General features: G+C 27.8%; 1 protein-coding gene across 1 annotated transcript; it reads left to right on the forward strand.

Moving 5' to 3' along the window:
• Window positions 1-7,046: 7,046 nt before the first annotated feature.
• Window positions 7,047-22,592, forward strand: LOC130960274 (alcohol dehydrogenase 2-like). Its single transcript, XM_057885642.1, has 10 exons — window positions 7,047-7,349; window positions 7,454-7,590; window positions 9,401-9,447; window positions 19,549-19,880; window positions 20,407-20,489; window positions 20,738-20,813; window positions 20,904-20,965; window positions 21,078-21,173; window positions 22,045-22,206; window positions 22,303-22,592. The coding sequence occupies exons 1-10, from the start codon at window positions 7,184-7,186 to the stop codon at window positions 22,417-22,419; spliced, it is 1,278 nt and encodes a 425-aa protein (XP_057741625.1). The 5' UTR covers window positions 7,047-7,183; the 3' UTR covers window positions 22,420-22,592.

Consider the following 22,592-nt stretch of genomic DNA (forward strand, 5'->3'; position numbering starts at 1 on the left):
TGATTTTGAAAATTAGTGACTTGCCTAACAAGAGAGGATATGATTCAAACATAAAACCTTCCTCAACAGAAAAGGCAAAAAATGTTCAATCAAATCATTAATTGTTAGTAAGTATCTTTGAAAGAGGAAAGAAATTGATTTTGAAAGCCTTGATGAAAAGATATGATTTGAAAAAGATTTGATTTTGAAAAACTTTGAAAACTTAAAAAAAAAATTGATTTTGAAAACAAAATCTTCCCCCTAGCACCATCCTGGCGTTAAACGCCCAGAATGGTATACATTCTGGCGTTTAACGCCCAAAATGCTACCTCATTGGGCGTTAAACGCCCAACCAGGTACCCTGGCTGGCGTTTAAACGCCAGTCTGCCTTCTTTACTGGGCATTTTGAATACTCAGCTTTTTCTGTATAATCCTCTGCAGCATGTTCTGAATCTTCAATCCTTTGTATTATTGACTTGAAAAGACACAAATTAAAAATATTTTTGGATTTTTTTTTTAATAATCAAAATGCAACAAGAATCAAATAACAATGCATGCAAGACACCAAACTTAGCAGTTTGTATACTACTGATACTATATGAGACACATAAACACTCAAACCACAAGAATTCAAAGATCAGAGTAAGAAATCATCAAGAATTACTTGAAGATCCTTAAGACACATGAATGAATGCATGCAATTGACACCAAACTTAAGATGAGACACTAGACTTAAGCAAGAAACATCAAATATTTTTGGTTTTTATGATTTTGTAATTTTTTTGTGTTTTTCGAAAATTAAGTGAGAAAAGATATCAAAATTCTTAATGAGAATTCCAGGAATCAGTGCAATGCTAGTCTAAGACTCCGGTCCAGGAATTAGACATGGCTTCACAGCCAGCCAAGCCTTCAAAGAAAGCTTCGGTCCAAAACACTAGACATGACCAAAGGTCAGCCAAGCCTTAGCAGATCACTGCTCCAAAAGCAAGATTGATGAAAATCAACAAGCTCTTGTGATGATAAGTTGAAACCTCGGTCCAATCAGATTAGACATGGCTTCTCAGCCAGCCAGATTTCAACAAATCATCATGAAACTCTAGAATTCATCTTCAAGAATTTCGAAAAAAAAAAATACCTAATCTAAGCAACAAGATGAACCGTCAGTTGTCCAAACTGAACAATCTCAGGCATTGTTACCAAAAGCTTGCTCAAGACTTGAACAATCCCCGGCAACGGCGCCAAAAACTTGGTGCGCGAAATTGTGAACAATACTTTTCACAACTCTCATAATCCCTGGTCATGAACTCCAAAAACTTGGTAGTTCAATCCCATGGCATTACACAACTTCGCACAACTAACCAGCAAGTGCACTGGGTCGTCCAAGTAATACCTTACGTGAGTAAGGGTCGATCCCACGGAGATTGTTGCTATTGAAGCAAGCTATGGTCATCTTGTAAATCTTAGTCAAGCAAACTCAAATGTATGATGGTGATAAACGAAAATAACATAAAAGGTAAAGATAGTGATACTTATGTAATTCATTGGTAGGAACTTCAGATAAGCGCATGAAGATGCCTTCCCTTCCGTCTCTCTGCTTTCCTACTGCCTTCATCCAATCCTTCTTACTCCTTTCCATGGCAAGCTCGTGTAGGGTTTCACTGTTGTCAGCAGCTACCTCCCATCCTCGCAGTGAAAGCTAATGCTCACGTACTCTGTCACAGTACGGCCAATCACCGGTTTGGTTCCCTCCCCTACTGGAATAGAATCCCTCTTTTGCGTCTGTCACTAACGCCCAGCAGGTTACAAGTTTGAAGCACGTCACAGTCATTCAATCATTGAATCCTACTCAGAATACCACAGACAAGGTTAGACCTTCCGGATTCTCTTGAATGCCGCCATCAGTTCTTGCCTATACCACGAAGACTCTGATTAAAGAATCCAAGAGATATTCACTAAGCCTCAGATGCGTGTAGAACAAGAGTGGTTGTCAGTCACTTTGTTCATGAGTGAGAATGGTGATGGGCGTCAATCATCACCTTCATCATGTTGAAGAACAAGTGATATCTTGGACAAAGAACAAGCGGAATTGAATAGAAGAACAATAGTAATTGTATTAATACTCGAGGTACAGCAGAGCTCCACACCTTAATCTATGGTGTGTAGAAACTCCACCGTTGAAAATACATAAGAACAAGGTCTAGGCATGGCCGAATGGCCAGCCTCCCAATTGATCTAAGATAGCATAAAACGAAGATAGCTACCAAAGTCTGCGTCCTAATACAATAGAAAAAGGTCCTACTTATAGAAAACTAGTAGCCTAAGGTGTACAGAAATGAGTAAATGACATAAAATCCACTTCCGGGCCCACTTGGTGTGCTTGGGCTGAGCAATGAAGGAATTTCGTGTAGAGACCTTTTCTGGAGTTAAACGCCAGCTCTCATGCCAGTTTGGGCGTTTAACTCCAAATTTTATGCCAGTTCCGGCGTTTAACGCTGGAATTTCTGTAGGTGACTTTGAGCGCCGGTTTGGGCCATCAAATCTTGGGCAAAGTATGGACTATTATATATTGCTGGAAAGCCCAGGATGTCTACTTTCCAACGCCGTTGAGAGCGCGCCAATTGGGCTTCTGTAGCTCCAGAAAATCCATTTCGAGTGCAGGGAGGTCAGAATCCAACAGCATCTGCAGTCCTTTTTGGTCTCTGAATCAGATTTTTGCTCAGGTCCCTCAATTTCAACCAGAAAATACCTGAAATCACAGAAAAACACACAAACTCATAGTAAAGTCCAGAAAAGTGAATTTTAACTAAAAACTAATAAAAATATAATAAAAACTCAACTAAAACTACCAAAAACATACTAAAAACAATGCCAAAAAGCGTACAAATTATCCGCTCATCAGGCACTACAACAACGTTCTGAAATTTTGGGGAGAGAGTAGCATGAAGATGGAAGAAATGGGAGTATATAGAAATGCAGAAGCATAAAACTGACTGTTTAAAAACTGCCTCCCAGGAAGCGCAAAAAACCTGGGGGCAAAATAGTCTTTGCGAACAGGGTTTTTTCACCCCATTATGAGCATTCAATGCTCGGCGCAAGGAACGAGGCGACGAAACGGTTGCATATGCAACCAAGAGACACGCGCATTAGGGGCATGTCCCTCCCACAGGCGGCTGACCTGACGAGAATAAACGAAACGCGAGACGACACGCCATTGATAGCTCCCACGACTACCACTGGCGCGTGGGGGCACTGTTACGGCCTGGCCCAGGCCACTCGCGGGTCAACCCGACCCATTGATGACCCGACCCGAGCGGTCGGGCACGTACAATCCACCACGCGACCCGGACACGCGTCCTTGACAGCTCTCCACAGCAGCTGTAAGGAAGCTTCGAGGAAGGTGGGCCTATCCTTGCAGGGCCCACCTCTGACACGGTATAAATGGGGAAGGACCTGCCTTTCCCCCAAGGTACGTCACTTTTTCCACCTATCATTTTCCCCGCCTGCACACTAGCTGACTAGAGCGTCGGAGTGTCTTTGCAAGTGGCACCCCCTCTTTCCTTTCTCAACGAGAGCTCGGCTACACGGCGAATCCGAACCCAGTACGACCGCGATTGAGGCGTTCTCACCCCCTCCAATAACCACCCGACCTGTTCGGCAACCGACTACCGAACAAAACTAATTAAAATGTTTAATTAAAAATTTATTGAAAGATTGATTTAGGATATTACTTAGTATTAATTAATCCACACTTTTTTTATTTATATTATGATATTATTTAAAAGTGATCAATGTGTAAATAATAATAATAATAATAATAATAATAATAATAATAATAATAATAATAATAAACGTAAGATTAGTTTATATGATAAATTTGTAGTTTAAAAACTTATTAATTGAAACATAAGTATAAAAAAGTTTATGTGGACAATCCAGGCTTTACAAAGGGATCGTTAAGACATAAGAGCCAACAATTTAACTTAGTTCATTCATTAGATTCTTGTTCGTGGTTTCATGCATCTACAAGTTGGTTATGCTCAAGATTTCACTTATGATATAATTTAATCATCTTATTATCTCAATCCAAAAATTTACCATTGGGTAAATATTAAAATAGTCATTGATTTTAGAAAACACTAACAAAAATATCTTTATTTTGTATAACAACAAAAATATTCTTAAATATTATAAAACTTGGCAAAAACAAACAACTAAAAAGAATATTATTCTTTTATTATTGACACAAAATTTTTATATTTAGCAAATCGCTTATGTATTTGATATAAAAGTTTGTAGAAATATTTAAAAAATTATTTAAAAGTAGATTAAAAAAACTGACTAAAATTCAATCTCTAGATTTTTTTGTAATTTTAACAGTAAAAAAAAATTTGGATCCTCTAAAGTGAAAAAATTGATAAAGTAATAAACTGAAGAGTTAATCACTATTGATTTTGTAACTTTTATAAGATGTATATCCTACTATCTTAATTTAAAAGTGATTAATTTTTCACTTTAGTATTTTACCAACTTCCTTTCTTTAGAGAATTTGATAAAAAAAATATACAAAAAATTCTACTTTGCATAAAATTATTAAATTTTAAAAATAAAATTTTTTTATTTTTTATTATTTTTGCAAAAAAATGATATAAAAATCTTTTCTAAAACATTTTTAAAAATATATATTTAATATTGTGTAATTTTGTTATATTTTAAAATAATTTAAAAATATTTTGTTTATTAACAAAAATAAAAATATTTTTATCAATATTTTTAAAAATTAAAAACAATTTTAACCGTTTATCTTTTAAATTTATTATTTATTTCTAAGTCAGAAATTGGAATTGGTCAACGAGCAGGTATCATCTAAATATGGTGATTTGCTTTTTGAGATGTGTTAGTTGTGAACTTGTGAATTGTGATGTATTTTTTTATTTTTATAGTATCTTTCGGTTTAATAGGTCAATCACTAATTCGTTGTAAATTTAAATTTTATTTAAAAATTTATTATTAATTAATAATTTACTACATGTACAAATTAAAATGAAATTAAATTTTTAATTTATTTAAACAGTTAAATAAACTAATTATTGTACCAACTCAAATTTGTTGGTGACGTATTTATTATGCGACCCCTCTCTGGCGATCTTCATTAGCTGTCAACATGGGTCTTCTGTCTTCATGCAACCCCTAGCCTGTCCGTGAGGCAATATTAGCATGCAAAATTTATAGCGCAGCTGAACTTAAATGAAACCCATATTATCATCATTATTCAATCTTGTCTTTCTTCTAAAGGATTTAAATATATACGTGGGACATATATATAAGTTTAATTATAATATCATATAGCTAGTAACTTTTTATATTTATTTTTCAATTAATAAGTTTTCAGAGATTAAAAATATATTAATAAAATTCTTATATTAAATACAAATGTCAGATTGGTTAATGTGTTAAATATATAGTAGTAGTATTTGAGTCGTTTGAACAAAGAAAATCTCATTAAAACATTTTTAATTATATTTGGTATATACTAAAATTAGTTATTAAAATAAAATATATATTAAAATATAAAATATATATAAAAAAATAAATTATATATATTTATATATAAATACATAATAACTAATTTTAATGCGTAAATAATAATTTTTAAAAACTTTTATCCTAAGAGTAGTTGAACTGAGTTTTAGGTTCGTGTTAATATAACAACTAAGTTCTTGTTGTAAGAATTTTTATTGTATATGATATAGAGAATAATATTATCTATTTATACTAAATTAATTATAAAATTTAAAATAGTTAAAATAATTAAATTTTTTAAACGATTTTATTAAAAGAAAATAAATATAACAAATTTAAAAAAAATAAACATAACAAATTTATAAAAAATATGATATGATAAAGATAAGATAAGAAGAAGCAGTTTAATTTTTTTTGGCTATTTAATATTATTGGTCTGGCTAGAGATAAGTTGTCTCTTAAGTAACAAGTCAAAATATGACATGTATAGTATCAACTAATTTTAAATTATACCTTAAAAAATCAACCAAAAATTCCAAAATGAGAAATGGAATTGGAGTGGGATTGGTTGATAGCAAAACTTGAAAAATCAACTAATTTTAAATTTATAATGACTAATTTTAATTTGCAAATAACAATTTTTAAAATTTTTTACCCTAAAAGTAGTTGATGGGCGGAGTTTCAGGTTCCTGCTAATAGAACACCTAAGTTCTTGTAAGGATTTAATATATTTTTAAAAAAATATAATTCAGTAAATTCATGTATACTTGTAAGGTCAAACATATATTATATATCACAAATTATTTGAAAATTAAGTAAAAACAATATACAAATTGATTAAAATATATTGGTGGACATTTTTTTTTTGTTCTAAAATAGTACATAAAACGAAGAAAGAGTACTAAGAAGGATTATAAGAGAGTCCCTTCTAAGAATTTTACAAAGCTTATCCTAAGGTTTAAAGAAATGTGTCATGAATTTTAGAAATCAAATCATAATTAATGAACACACCGGCCTAGTATGAAGTATCCCTTAAAGTTATTAATTAAGAAAGTGTCTAGATTAGCTGTTTCACAAATAACATTCCAGGAACTGCATTTTCAAACTAAAATAAATAATACATTTCCAGAAATTATATTTTTGATAATATATATTATATTCGGAAATTACTTATCTGTTTAGTGTTACAAGTGGTTTGAAATTGTTTTTAATAAGGATAAATAATAATAAGATATGTTTGTTTATTATATATATTTTTGGGAACAGAATTTTAATTTTTAAAGTAACCTCAATATATATCGGTAGAAGAATAATAATGAGCTATTTGATACGATACATAATAATTGAGGAATATAATAGTAATTTTACATCTTAGTTTTTATGAGAATAAGATTTAACATATATTTTAGACAAAAATTACATTTGAAAATAAATCCTAAAAGTCAAATTTTGAAACTTCAACCAAACATGAAAATAATATATTTTCATAAAAAAATTAATAATGAATTAAAATTTCTTAAATCCAACTTACACTCAAAAGTTTCTTTATGATGTTGTGTTTTACGCTTTTCCCTTTTCTTTGGTTAGGTGGTTATATATAAATATAGGTAAGGAGAAGAAGAGAAAAGGAAGCATATGATCAGCTAAGTAGGCACCTTTAATTTTAATTAGCTTGTAAAAGAAAATGCATAGTCTTCAGAAGCAACGAAGTTTATTATTTCAGTACCTGCGTTCATCATCAAACAGCAACAATATTATTCATAATTCAAAAATGATTCTTTCATCTTCTTCTTCTTTATTATTAGCCTCTAACTTTTCTTCCACTGCAGGAAAGGTCATTCCTTGCAAAGGTATGATAAAAAATAATTTTTTTTTTTCTCAAACTTATTATTATTATTGTTGCCCTTCATTATAACAAAATATTTTTTCTCTATATATATGAATTGATATGCAGCTGCAGTTGCATGGGAAGCAGGGAAGCCATTGGTGATTGAAGATGTGGAGGTTGCTCCACCACAAGCCAAAGAAGTAAGGATTAACATCAAATATTCATCACTTTGCCACACTGATCTATATTTCTGGGAATCTAAGGTTAGTATTTAATTTCTAGAACATTCAATTCATATATGCTAAGCTTTCTTTAAATCTTCATGAAACTAGTAGTCTAATCCACCCAAAAGTAATTTGATTCATACCGTCAATACTTGTTTTTTTTTTTCTCTGACATATGCTAAATATTTGGTTGTTAATATATTTCGGATTTTTGTTTCAAATAAATAAAATAATTGTAAAAGTTATGAATTTAGAGGCACTCATAAAAAATTACATTTTTTTATTACTTATTTTGTAAGATAAATAACAAAAAATTTAAGTTTGCATGTATTTAGTTCGTTACGAGATAATTAATAAGATTATATATTTTTTTTAAATAATATCTCGTTGATAGTACAAATGAAATATATTTATAATTATATTATTTAAACTGCTAATAGAATAATATGGTATTTTACAATATGGTTTGGATTAATTTAAATTGTTTAATTTAAATCAACATGAATTCATAAAATAGTAATCAAATTTAAAATGTAGATTGAATTCACGCAATCAATCATAACCATTCGTAGAAATTAACAAAATTTAAAATGAAATAAATTATGTAGTTGAAAATTAACTTCCTCAGATAATGGATTGCAGCTTGATAGTCACGCATTGCAATTTTTCCGCTTACTACTAGCACCGTAACTCATGTCTATTGAAACCTCTTCTAAAAAATAGTTTAAATTTGTGAAAAAAAATCCGTACAAATTATAATAATTTAAATTGAATAAAATTAAAAAATAAATTTAGATTACTATAATAAAACTTATAATTTTCTTTAAATCAAATTAGATTAGATTGTAAATAAAAATTAAACATGATTCAAATTATGCTGAAAAATATAATTTCATCTCGTTGACAATATAAATAAAATAGTTATGTATCTCATGAACAAATAAAATATGCATAAAATATTTTGTTATTTCATTGGAAATTCAAACGAAATATTTATAACCATCTTGTTTTTTTATGTCAGTGAGATAAATAAATAAGTAATAAATAAAAAATATATAATTTTTTATTAGTGTGTCTATATCTGTAAATATTATATTTATTTTATTTATTTAAATAAAAAATTCATATATATTCCCTAACAATATACATCTTTTTATAGACTTTCAGTCAAAAGAGATTTATGCATAGAAAATTAGATATATATGTAATTTTAACATCTCAACTTTAATTTAGTAATTAGTACGGTCACCTGAAATATAATGCTAATCGCAAGTTTAATTTCTCTAGCATAGATCTAACTTGTCAATATATTTGCTTGGGCACTATTATTTTAATAAAAAAAAGATCTTTTTTTATTTTTTAGTATGTTTGACAAATTTTAAGTAGTAAAAGTAAAAGTACTAGAAAAATAAAAAAATATTTTTTTGAGAGATGTAATTTACATCTTTTTTTAAAAGATCTTTTTTTTAAAAAATATTTTTCATGTAATAAATAAATAAAAAATACTTTTATATTGTTATATCCAAACATAATTAATAAATAAAAAATTTTTTTTGTATGAGATACCCAAATATAAAATTACTTTTATTTTTCTATAAAATCTTTTAAAAAAAATAACTCAAAAAAATATCTTTTTTTAAAAATTCACCCAAACAAACTCTATATTTTGCCTAAAACGCTTTCTGTCTTTTTCTACCGATTATGTTGCCTGCTCATTTATATATGTTTTAAATGCAATTATTGTCAAATAATAAATAAATGTTAATATTTTCTTCTTCTCCCTTTTTTTTGGACGTGATTTCTAACGTACGTATAACTAACAATTTCTGCTGTGAATGAATGTGATCAGAGCGTACCACCAATATTTCCACGCATATTAGGACACGAAGCATCTGGGTAAGTTGTAATCAATTTGATGGCTCCTGGTGCCATTAATGCTTCCCCACCATGAATACATATTGAATTAGAAAAAAAAAGGTCATTTAAAAATGATAAAAAAAATAGTGATGATAAATCATTTGAAATAAGATATTTCTAATTTATAATTTTATAAATAATGTAAGTTTAAATCTTATAACTAATTAACCCAAATTACTTACATAAATGATATTATTATATTTTTTTTCTCAAACTTATTACCAGTTTACCACTCAAAGAAAATAAAGGAAACTTTCCAATACTCATTCAATTATTCAGAAATCAGAACATTTGTTGATTCATAAAACACCCAACTGTGATACATTTGCTTAACTTTACATAGACAAAATCTGTAAATAAAATAATAAAGACAATAAGATATCTTTTTAGTGGTAAAATCTAACTAAACTAGTATTTAGAATTTGTTAAATAAAAAAAATAGTCAAATTTGCACTACTAAATCCGCAAATTTTGGTGGGACAGGCGGTAGGCTCCTCGAATAGAAAGTTTTTTTTTATTAAATAAAAGATGAATTAGTACTATATAAATTAATAATTATATTATTTTTAAGTATATTTTTTATTTTTTATTATTTAATTTATTTCATACTTTAATATATATGTTTAAATTATGTAACTTATTTTTTAAAATAAAGATGATTCTATTAATGAATATTGTTTTAAATAATTTATTGAAGTTAAAAATTTATAAAAAATATAATAAAAAAATTGTATTATAACTTAATTATTTTTTTATTTGTATTTATTTTTAATTATTATTTTTTAATTATTTTTATTTAAAAAAAAAAAGAGTTAAGTGGACTAGTTCCTATCCTACAACAGTGCTAAGACAGGCTATAACATTTTAAACCCACTATTATCTTGGTGGGGGACCGTCTTTTTTTGAAGGAGGCATGCTACACATACAAGTCTTTTTGGCTTACAAGTTGGCACAAACCCAATAAAAAACACGTATTACACTCCCACATTCAAGAGTAAATAAACGCACGTTATTCAACCACTCCATGTTTCCAAAGCGCGCTACTCACCATGCATTATAAACGACTCTTCTTCTTCTTCCTCCATGAAAACAAGTTTCTTGCCAAATTTGAAGATAATGGAACTTCAGAAATACACCCAAACGATTATAGAAATACACCCAAAGGATTACAGAAATACACCCAAATGGTTACAGGAATTCACTCAAACGATTATAGAAATATACCCAAAGGATTACATAAATACACCCAAAAGATTTAAGAAATACACCCAAAATTTGTTGAAGTACACCTTATGCATAATTCAGAACTCTTTCTCTTTCTCCTCCTCATCTTCTGCTGCTTCTTCTTCTTCAAAAATGATTTCAGAGCTTGATGTCAAAAAATAATGGAAATCGAGAATAACAAAGAAAGAAAACAGAGAGAAAAGCACGTAAATAAAGAAGGAGAAAGAGAAGGCAAGAAACGAAAGAAAAGAAGAAGAAGATGATGAAGAGGAAGAAGAACGTACAAGAAGAAGAAGAAGAAGGTACAGTGAAAATGTGTAGTAACGGTTGAAGAAGGAGAAAGAAAAGGCAAGAAACGAAAGAAAAGAAGAAGAAGAAGAGGAAGAGGAAGAAGAACGTGCAGCAAGAAGAAGAAGGTGCAGTGGAAACGTGCAGTAACGGTTGAAGAAGGAGAAAGAGAATGAAAGAAACGAAAGGAAAAAAGAAGAAGAGGAAGAGGAAGAAGAACGTACAGGAAGAAGAAGAAGGAGGTGCACTTGTAAAGACTTGTATAAAAAAATGCTTGTATGTAGAGAATTTCTCTTTTTGAAGAGGGCTTGGCTGGACAGGCTACCCACTTTGCCACCCACCGTGGAAGTTTGCTCTCAAGTCTCAAGTTCACCAAAGTCTACGGATTAAGCGATGTGAGTTAGTGCGAAATTTTTAAATTTGACGGTTTCACATTTTCAATCATACCTATTTTTTTTAGCAATTTATGCAAGTCGGTCTAATAGATTTCGGTTCGTTTTTCACCCCTACTTTATACATACCGCACTATGTTAAATATTTGATTTTGGGGCAGAAAAAAGATTGAGAAATGGAAGATTTGCAAGAATAAAATTTTAGAGTGTGTTTGATTTTAAAAAATATTTTTTATTTTTAAAAATTGTTTTTATTTTCAAATTTTTAATTGTTTTGAATAATTATTTTTTGAAATATGTAATTTAAATATAAAAATATCTTTAAACAAAACTAACTAAAATGACTTTCCTAATTACAAAATAAATTAACTTTTTATAAATGTTATTCCATATTTATCGATATATTTTGTAGTTTGCACCTAGTTTGGTATATAATAATCTTCACAAGATATCAAAAAATGCAATAATTTGTCTACATAATGTCCATGTCTATAATTTGGCCACATTTATTCTGTAGTAATTTTTTAAACTTGTGCCTTTTGAGTTTTGATTTTCTTGAGTAGCATCTCAATTCCCATTCTGATTTACTCTTGAGTCTTTGCTCATTTGTTATCAAGGAGGAAGAACAAAGAAAAAAAATTGTATCTCGTGTTTTTTTATATACACACAAATAAATCATAAAAACTAGTTTCATTAATATTATAAGAGAGCCACTCAGATAAAGATAGAGGCAGAGCTATATTGTAGCAAAAGGCGGTAATGACCTCTCCTAATTTTAATATTTTACATGTAAATTATATGTAAATTTCAGTTTAGTCCCCTCTTAAAATTTTATTTTAGTCTTATTTTATTATATAAATATTTTTTGCCTCTTTCTAATCTTTCATCTAGCTCCGTCCTTGGATAAAGATGTCTAAAACATCTTTTTTTTAAAGATATTTTTTAGTAATTAAAATTTAATACATATAATCGATTAAATAGATATGTCTAAAAGGAGCTCAACAATTATGTGCTTATTGAATGAGTCACACTTATATAGGCCATTAGATCTTATTAGATGAAAATCAAAGACTAATATAAAAGAAGAGCATTGATGGACTCTAATAAATATAGAATATTCTAGTAAATAAATAAATACTCTAAATGGCAATACTTTAATACACAATACTTTAAACGGCAATAAAATATTTTATTTTTAAATAATTAAATATAAAATATATGAATATTTTTTATTTATTAAAATTAATTATTATGAAAATTTTTTTTATAATATTAAATAATTATATTAAAATAATATTTTAAACTATAACTAACATAAAAATATAAAATAATTAAAATTTTATTTTATATTACTTGACAAATAATTAAATTATTATATTTAAAATTTATTAACTACGTTTATTAAAGATATTATTATATAATATAATTTTTTATAAAAATTTTAAAATATAATTTATTTAAAATTTATATAATACATGAAAATATTAATTTTTTATTTTTTCAATTTTTTTAAAAAACATAATAAAATATAATTTTAATACATACCAATAAAAAAGTTAATATTTTCAGTATTATATAATATTTTAAATAAATTTTATTTTTACAAATATTTTGATAAAAAATTATATAATATAATAATATATTTAACAAAGTAATTAATTAATAAATTTTAAATATAATAATTTAATTATTTGTCAAGTAATATAAAATAAATTTAATTATTTTATATTTTTATATTGTAGTTTAAAATATCATTTTAATATTATAAAAACTTTTTTGCATAATAATTAATCTTAATGAATAAAAAATTTATATTTTTTGTATTTATTTAATTTATACTTTTTAGAACAAAAAGTTTCTACCTTTATATAGTAAAATATAGGATAATCTTCTTATAATATATATTAAGAGTGGCAAAACGGGTCGAGTCCGTCGGATCGACCCGCTGAACTCACTAAAAAAGGTGGGTCGGACTAGGATTTAAAACCTGTCAAATTAAAAAATTTGCCAAACCCGTAAAATTGTTATGCAAATTTTTTAATGTTAAAAAATTATATTAAAATGATATTTTAAATAGTTATACTATAACAGATTTAATATGTTTTCTGATTTCAATATTGTTATATGATTATAATTATTTAATATATAAAAAAATTACTAGATAGTATATAATGTAGGGGTGGCAATGCGGACCGGCTCACCCCGCCAACTAAAGTGGGTACAAAATGCTAGCCGTTTGACTTTATTTTTGTTTGAAAAATAAAATTAATTAAAATTAACAAAAAAATAATAATTAAACAATTAAATACAAATAAAAAATAGTCAAATTATAATATAATTTTTTTACTATCTTTTTTTTTTAATTTTTAACTTCAACAAAATGGTTCAAAATAATATTTGTCAATAGAACCATTTTTATTTTAAAAAATAAGTCACATAATTTGAACATATATACGAAATTGTAAAATAAAACAAATAAAGTCACATAATTGAAACATATATACATAATTTAGCGAATTTTTTTAATTTAACAAGTCTCAAATTCTAACTTGACCCACTCTTTTTGGCGGGTTCGGCGGATCGGCCCGACGAATTCTATTATATAAAGATAGAAATTTTTTGTTCTTAAAAATATAAAATAAATAAATACAAAAATATAAGTTTTTTTATTTATTAAAATTAATTATTATACAAATTTTTTTATAATATTAAATAATTTTTTAAGCTACAACATAAAAATATAAAATAAATAAAATTTATTTTTATATTACTTGATAAATAATTAGTTTATTATATTTAAAATTTATTAATTAATTATTTTGTTAAATATATTATTATATAATATAATTTTTTTATCAAAATATTTATAAAAATAAAATTTATTTAAAACGTTATATATAATACATGAAAATATTAATTTTTTTATTTAGGTATGTATTTAAAATTATATTATTTATTCTATTTTTTTAAAATTTAAAAAATAAAAAAATAAATATTGTCATGTATTATAAATAATATTTTAAATAAATTATTTTTTTAAAATATTTTTATAAAAAATTATATTATATAATAATATATTTAATAAAAATAGTTAGTTAATAAATTTTGAATATAATAATCTAATTATTTATCAAGTAATATAAAATAAAATTTTAATAATTTTATATTTTTATGTTACAGTTTAAAATATTATTTTAATATAATTTTTTAATATTATAAAAAGTTTTTGCATAATAATTAATTTTATTAAATAAAAAATACTCATATATTTATATTTATATATTTAAGAATAAAAGATTTTGTTGCTGTTTAAAGTATTGTGTATTAAAGAATTGCCATTTAAAGTATTTATTTATGTACTAGGATGTTCTATATTTATTAGAATCTATCAATGCTCTTCTTTTATATTAGCCTTTGATTTTCATCTAATAAAATCTAATGGCCTATATAAGTGTGACTCATTCAATAAGCACGTAATTGTTGAGCTCGTTTTAGACGAGTTAAACCCCAAAATGGTCCCTGACATTAGCGTTTTGCACTAAAATCGTTCTTGAGATTCCAGTTGCACCAATTACGTCCCTGAGATTGAAAAAAATGCACCATATTAGTCCCTGACCTATTTTTCATTAATGACATGATGACATGGCATGATGACGTGGACTGTAAGTGACATGTGTCACTTCATGATTTGACCACGTGTAATAGTATGATGATGTGGTGACCAGTGACACGTGACATGCTGACGTAGATAGTTGTGCCACGTGTCACAATGTTATTTGGCCACGTGTCCGGTTGTGCCACGTGTCGCAACAATATTCGTCCACGTGTCATCCATTATGCCATCGTTGTATATGCACCAAATTAGTCCCTCACTTTATACGAAGTGACTCATTTTAGTCCCTGAAATTGAATGTCGTGTACCAAAATAGTCCCTTCACCGATTTTTTCTCATTTTTTTAAATTTAAAATTTTAATATTTTGGATACACTAATTTCAATTCTATTTTTTCATATATCATTTAAATACAAGTGCTTTTATAAAAATTTTTAAGATTTTTGTTTTAATTATATAATTTTTTTTAATAATTTAACATTGGTAAATTTTGTAATATATAAGTATGTTATTATAAAAAAATAATTATATGATTGATTAGACACATTTTTTTTCATAAAAAAACATATGTTTTTAACAAGAAATTAATAATTAAAATAAACATTTTTTCTTATGAAATACACATTTTCGTTATGTATAAATGAGTTAGATTGAAGGAACTTCAAGCACCCTCACTACCACCTTTGACCTCTACAGTCTAGACGAAAGAGGTCGGAGATGGTAATGAGGGAACTTGAAATGCCTTCACGTCAACTCCAAGACGGCGGCTATTAGAGGTATCTGCAAGAAAAAAATATTTTATAAAAATACTGAAAGAGGTCGGAGATGGTAGTGAAGGTGTTTGAAAAGCCTTCACGTCAACTCCGAGTCGGCGATTAGGGTATTCGCAAGAGAAAAAATATTTTATAAAAACACTTTTATTTGAAGAACATGTGAAAAAATAGAATTGAAATTAATATATTCAAAAATATTGAGAATTTTGAATTTATAGAAAAAATGAGAAAAAATTGGTGAAGGGACTAGTTTGGTGCACGACATTCAATTTCAGGGACTAAAATGAGTCACGTAATGCAAAGTGAGGGACTAATTTGGTGCATATACAACGATGGGAAAATGGATGACACGTGGACGAATACTGCTGCGGCACGTGGCACAACCAGACACGTGGCCAAATAACATTGTGACACATGGCACAACCATCCACGTCAGCATGTCATGTGTCACTGGTCACCACATCATCATACCATTATACATGGCCAAATCATGAAGTGACATGTGTCACTTACAGTCCACGTCATCATGCCATGTCATCACGTCGTTAATGAAAAATAGGTCAGGGACTAATATGGTGCATTTTTTTAATTTCAGGGACGTAATTGGTGCAATTGGAATCTCAGGGACGATTTTACTGCAAAACGCCAATCTCAGGGACTATTTGGGGTTTAATTCCGTTTTAGACATATCTCGATTAAATTATGTTATTTTTATCAAAATTAGGCCAAACAAATCAATTTGACCGAAAAAATGGTGAATCAAATCTTAAACTGGTTTAAATTAATATTATTTTTTTATAAAAAATGACTACAATACCCTTATTATATATATTAATTTTGAGAATTCTAAATTATAGTCCTTTACTTCTCTGCCGTCGTATGGTTAGGATTTAGAATTTTCAAAATTTATATATATATATATATATATATAATAATAATAATAATAATAATAATAATAATAATAATAATAATATTTTAGTCATTTTTTATAATAAAGGTATTGAAGTTATTTTTTATAAAAAAATAATATTAATTTAGACCGATTCAAGATTTAATTCACCATTTTTCTATCAAATTTATTTGTCTGGCTTAATTTTGACAAAAATAACACAATTTAATTGATTATATGTATTAAATTTTAATTATTAAAAAATATCTTTAAAAAAAGACATTTTAAACGTCTTTATTTAAGTGACTCCCATATTACAAATATGCAGCTGTATTTTTATTCTTCACTCTCAATCTATTTTCAAAATTCTCTTAGAAAAATATTGAAAACATTTTAACATTTTCAAAAATTTGTATTATTTTAAAAAATATTTTTTTAATTCGTTTTCAAAAAATATAACCAAACATATATTAAGTTTTATTTTTTATTTTCACATAAAATAAAAACTAAAAATAAAAATTATCAATAGTCTAGAGAAGAAGTTGAATTTAGGTTACTTTTTCATCCTTTTAATGTAGTCACCAAAATAGATTTAAAACTTAGTTATTGTAGTGTCTGTTAACATAATTATGTAGGAGATAATTTATTTTTCTTTCATAATGATAGTATAAAAGACATAACAAAAAAGAGAAACTTGCACTATTATATATCCTGGTTTAGCCATTTAATATAATGTGATTTATATTTAGTCTCCACCAGATATATTTTTTACTATAATTTTTAAAAATTACAAATATCAATTTCCTAGAATTATTTCTAATTCTATCAAGAAACACTCACGTTTCAAACCAAGCTTCTTTTGGTTAAGCTCCGTGTCGCCTAGACTACAACACTAATTAAATACTTTTTTGACTTAGTAAGAAAAGTTTCTCATATTCATGACATAAAATAAAAATACATCAAAATAATTTGACATATTCAATGACTTTTTTTCTAAATTAAATTCTCTTTGACTTTTTTTTCAGTGACTTTTATTAATATCTCACATTTTTTTCTTTTTCTATTGAAAACAAAAAAAGATAAACTAAAAAAACAACATATTCAATGAATAAAATGAAAGAAAAGATGAATGTAGCAAAAATCTTATGAAAATTTAGAAAACGATGCTCTTACTTTTTGCCTTTTAAGTCTTGGCTAAATGCTCCTTTTATATTTTCAAAATTTGAAGCTATCCACAGTGACAATTTCTACACTCTAAAGACAGGGTCGTAGTTGTCTTTCTCCTTTAGAAAAATGAATGCAACAGCAGAGGTAGTGAAGATGCAAATATGTCGTGGACACAAGTTGGCAGTGATAGAGGGTCATAATTGTGTTGTCTTTGCTGTCTTTTGCTGTTTCTTTTTCTTCTTTATGTTGGTGGTTATTTGTCTTTTGTTGTACTGATCAAATCAGCACCGTTGAACTATTTCTTTGGCTCCAAGAATTAATTCTTTCCCTCCATCATATTTTCATTTGCAAACTTTGGTGTCAAAAATAAACTCACTATTTCTACTTGCTTTTGTGCTATGCCTGAATATGTGATGCTGTATAATGCTTCTTGCTTTCCTTGTCCAAACTGTAGCTGTAATACCCAATTTTCTGTCCAAAACTAATTGGCTTTATTTCCTTTGGGCTGTGCAACTTTTTTTATATGGCCTACACAAACACCACTCATCAAATAACACTTGGGTTAACCAAGTTGGATTGATCTAGTGGTTAGTTTACTAGTCCGTTTAAATAAGTATTAGAGATTGAATCCCTTCTTGTGCATGCCGCAACTTATGGCCAACGATAAACCTTTAAATGAAGCTCGGTACTACGACGGATTAGTCCTTAACTTGCTAAATTGAGAAATACCATGAAAAATAAAAAAAAATAACACTTGGATTTTTTAACTCAACCAAATATGTTTGTCATCATAAAACTTAATATTACTGTTTTCTAAAGTCAACAAAAAATAACTAAACCAAACACACATTTAGCTTCTGAAAATGAATTCCAATTTAGAATGATGCATGAGTCATGCTTTGCTTGTAATACAAACTTGGCTTATATACATGAGTACACTAACTCGCCTCACTAACTTAGTTAAGCTAGCCTCGCTTAACATAATAATTAACTTATATTTTCAGACAATAACGAACTTCATATTACCAATTCTATTGTGCCAGGTTGCAGCTATGCTAATTAATTGACTTTCTAATCCTGACCACACACATCATCTACCAACATAGCGAAGGATGTGAATAATGAGGTGGGAAAAAAAAATCAATTATAGTGTATATAAGATAAACAAATGTTTAATTTAAAATTTTCAATTCAGAATTTAGTTCATTAAGAAAAAGAGGAAAAGTGTATTAATTAACTTCAGTGAAAAAACATTTGTCATAAAACTATTCATCCCAAAATTTAAACCGATAAAAAGAGGTAACATATATAATTATATCTTTAACTCTCTCTGCTCTTAAATAAGAGTCTCTTTCAAGTTCTCTTGATTTTTACATAGGTCTTTTTTTTTTCTCTTTTTTATTTGTTTTATGCTATTTTTTTATTTTTAAATGTTCACCAAGAATCTAATTCTAAATTTTTCAAACATAGAGATTTAATACTATGTCATGAAATCACTCATCTAAAAAATTTAAGATAATAAAAAGAGACAACAAATATAGTTATATCTTTAACAACATGCATGACTACTAATGTCCGAGAGAATTAACGATAAAAGTTATATGTGATTAATTAATTTATTTTTTCTCTTATATCGAGTATGAATTATTATCTTGTGTGAATTTCTTACATGATTTTAATCCCGAGCGATCTCTCATTGAACTCGATTACTAATTAATTTTCTATTACTAAGCAGGGTTGTGGAGAGTGTAGGTGATGGTGTATCAAATCTCAAGCCTGGTGATCATGTTCTTCCACTATTCACTGGAGAGTGTGGGGAATGCCCAAACTGCAAGTGTGAAGATAGCAACATGTGTGAGGTGTTGCGAATAAACCCAACAAGAGAGGGTATGATAAGTGACGAAAAATCAAGGTTCTCTACTATAAAAGACAAGGAACCTATAAGTCACTTCCTTGGCACATCCACTTTTAGCCAATACACAGTTGTTCATTCAGGAAGTGTAGTTAAGATCAATCCCACACTTCCTTTGGACAAAGCTTGTCTCCTCAGTTGTGGCATCTCAACAGGTTCTTAACCATTTTAAATTTTAATGTATCACACGTTATAAGAACAAAAATGCTATGTGTACATCAAAATTAATCACTATATATTTGCGTATAAATATATATATTATTTAACTCATTTTTATATTAATGACTGATTTTGATATGCACTCAATACTATTGTTAGAAGAAATATGCCCATAGCTATCGATATAGTGACTAACAAAATTTGGTCACTAACGGTGACCAATTAATTATTCATGAGTCAAAATATTTGGTTACTAGATCGATAACTATTCTATAGACTAATTATATTTGGTTACCTTTTTCTCTATCAAAAGATAATTTTGTATTGATTTGTTTTTATAAATATGTAATAATTTTTTTGTAATTTTTTATTAAACTCATATATATGTATATATATGTTGCGAAATCGTTTTTCTAGGATAAAAAATAAACAAACTCACCCAATACATCTCTGAATAATAGCTGAAGTATTTTACTGTTTTGTTTGTCTAAAAATTAAGACAGAAAATTTTAAATTTTTCAGGGATAGGATCAATTCTCAATGTTGCCAAACCAAAGAAGGGGGCTTCAATAGCAATATTTGGGCTTGGAACTGTTGGACTGGCTGTAATATCTATCTAAATTATACTATAACGATTTTATTTATTTCAAGCTAAAAAAAGATCTACTTCAAGTTTAAGGACAAATGAGAAAAATGGTTGAGATTCCTAAACTATTCTTATAATTTTTAGATAAATAAATTTTTACAATTTCTTAAGGCTTTTTATGTTTCAAAAAAATATATATATACTAAATTTTTTAATCAATTTAGAATTATAAAAATTCTTATAATTCTCCTATGGGTATATGATTAGGCAGCCGAAGGTGCAAAAATTGCTGGAGCATCCAGGATAATTGGAATTGACAAGAATCCCAACAAACTTGAGTATGGTAAGCACGCATATTGCTGCTAACCCAACAAAATTCACAAGTAATTTCTGACCTAATCATTTTTTCTTTTCTTTCACATCTCAATGCCAGCCATGAAATTTGGACTAACAGACTTCATAAATCCAGAAGAACATGAAAGACCAGTTCATGAGGTAAAAAAAACGAAAAATAAAAAAGAAATCTTTATGATATTTTTCAATTAGCTTCATTTACAATATTATTATTATCTCATAATTTCTAAAACCTTTGTTACAATCTATATAGGTCCTCAAAGAGATGACAAATGGTGGAGTTGATAGGTGCATAGAATGCACTGGAAACATTAATGCCTTAATGTCTGCAATGGAAGCTCTCCATGATGTACGTGGTTTTCAAGGGATAGATCACATCATGTTGATTTTTTTACATAATCTTGTTATTTTTTATGATGTTTTATTATTCATAAAAAAATGTGGAATTTAGATGTTACGAAGGACGTACCTAGAAGTTTAGGAAAATAAGTATGAGTGGTTGGATGAGCTCTAGGTTGATGAGGGTACTTGAAAAGAATCGTGATGTTTAAATTAGTAACGGAATAAGTAAGTGTTACATGATTTAGATGAATTCATACCAGATGATATTGATAAAGGAGTTATCAGCTAGTTTATTTGGAGGCAGCCTTTGGAAAAGAGACAGAAAATGAGAAACTTAGATTGAGCGACAAAGACAAAAAGATAGAGACTAAAATAAGTCTCAATATTGTGTTTAGCGTAAAATAGTGGACAGAGACCGAGACTGAAATAAAAATGAAACTCTAATTTAATTTGCACAAAAGATAAAATTAGAATTAATTAATTAAAATAGAGATATTTTAGGTATAAAATATTATTAAAATTTCAGTCTCTGTCCTAAAAAATTTTAGTCTCCTGTATCTCTACTTTTTGGAAATACTAAAATACTAAAATTTTAAAGATAAATACTAAAATTTTAATACCTGAACTAATAAACATGATATTGAGTCTCAATCTTCTAATCCAATACTTCAAAACAAACGATAAATTTTTATCCTTTGTCGAACCTTTGTAAGTTATAAACTGTCTATTTAAGCCGGCTTCAAGCGATAACCATAAGAATTCATTCGCATTACTTGGTTGTTATCACAAGTACATACTCATTTGTACTCATTTTTTATATTTTCTCCTCAATTATGTGTATTTGTAATTTATTAACTTAAAAAATTTGAAATACGCAGGGATGGGGTGTTGCTGTACTTGTTGGAGTGCCTAGTGGTGATGCAGTTTTCAAGACTAATCCCTTCAATTTTCTTAATGAAAAGACAATTACAGGCACAACCTTTGGGAACTACAAGCCTAAGACTGGCCTACCAACACTAGTTGATATGTTCTTGAACAACGTAAGTACAATCAACTCAATTTCTATAGTTATTCCAATTTAAACTACAAAAAGAAATTGAGTTATACACTATTTTATTTTTTATTTTTTTTGGCAGAAATTGGAGCTGGACAAGTTTATAACTCATAGAGTTCGTCTTTCTGAAATCAATAAAGCCTTTGATTACATGATCAAAGGACAAGGTCTAAGGACAATCATAGACATGAACGACTAAACGTGTTTTTTACAACTTTACTGCTGTTGAAAAGAAAACTACTATTTGATTTTATATATATTTTTAAGTAATGCTATATTTATATACTCGTATCAGATTGATATTGGAAAAACAAATTTGCCGAGATGTGTGATAGTTGACAATAGCAAGTAACTTTACAAAGTAGCACAAGC

This window comes from Arachis stenosperma, chromosome 2 (assembly GCF_014773155.1).
Source record: "Arachis stenosperma cultivar V10309 chromosome 2, arast.V10309.gnm1.PFL2, whole genome shotgun sequence".
Lineage (NCBI taxonomy): Eukaryota > Viridiplantae > Streptophyta > Magnoliopsida > Fabales > Fabaceae > Arachis > Arachis stenosperma.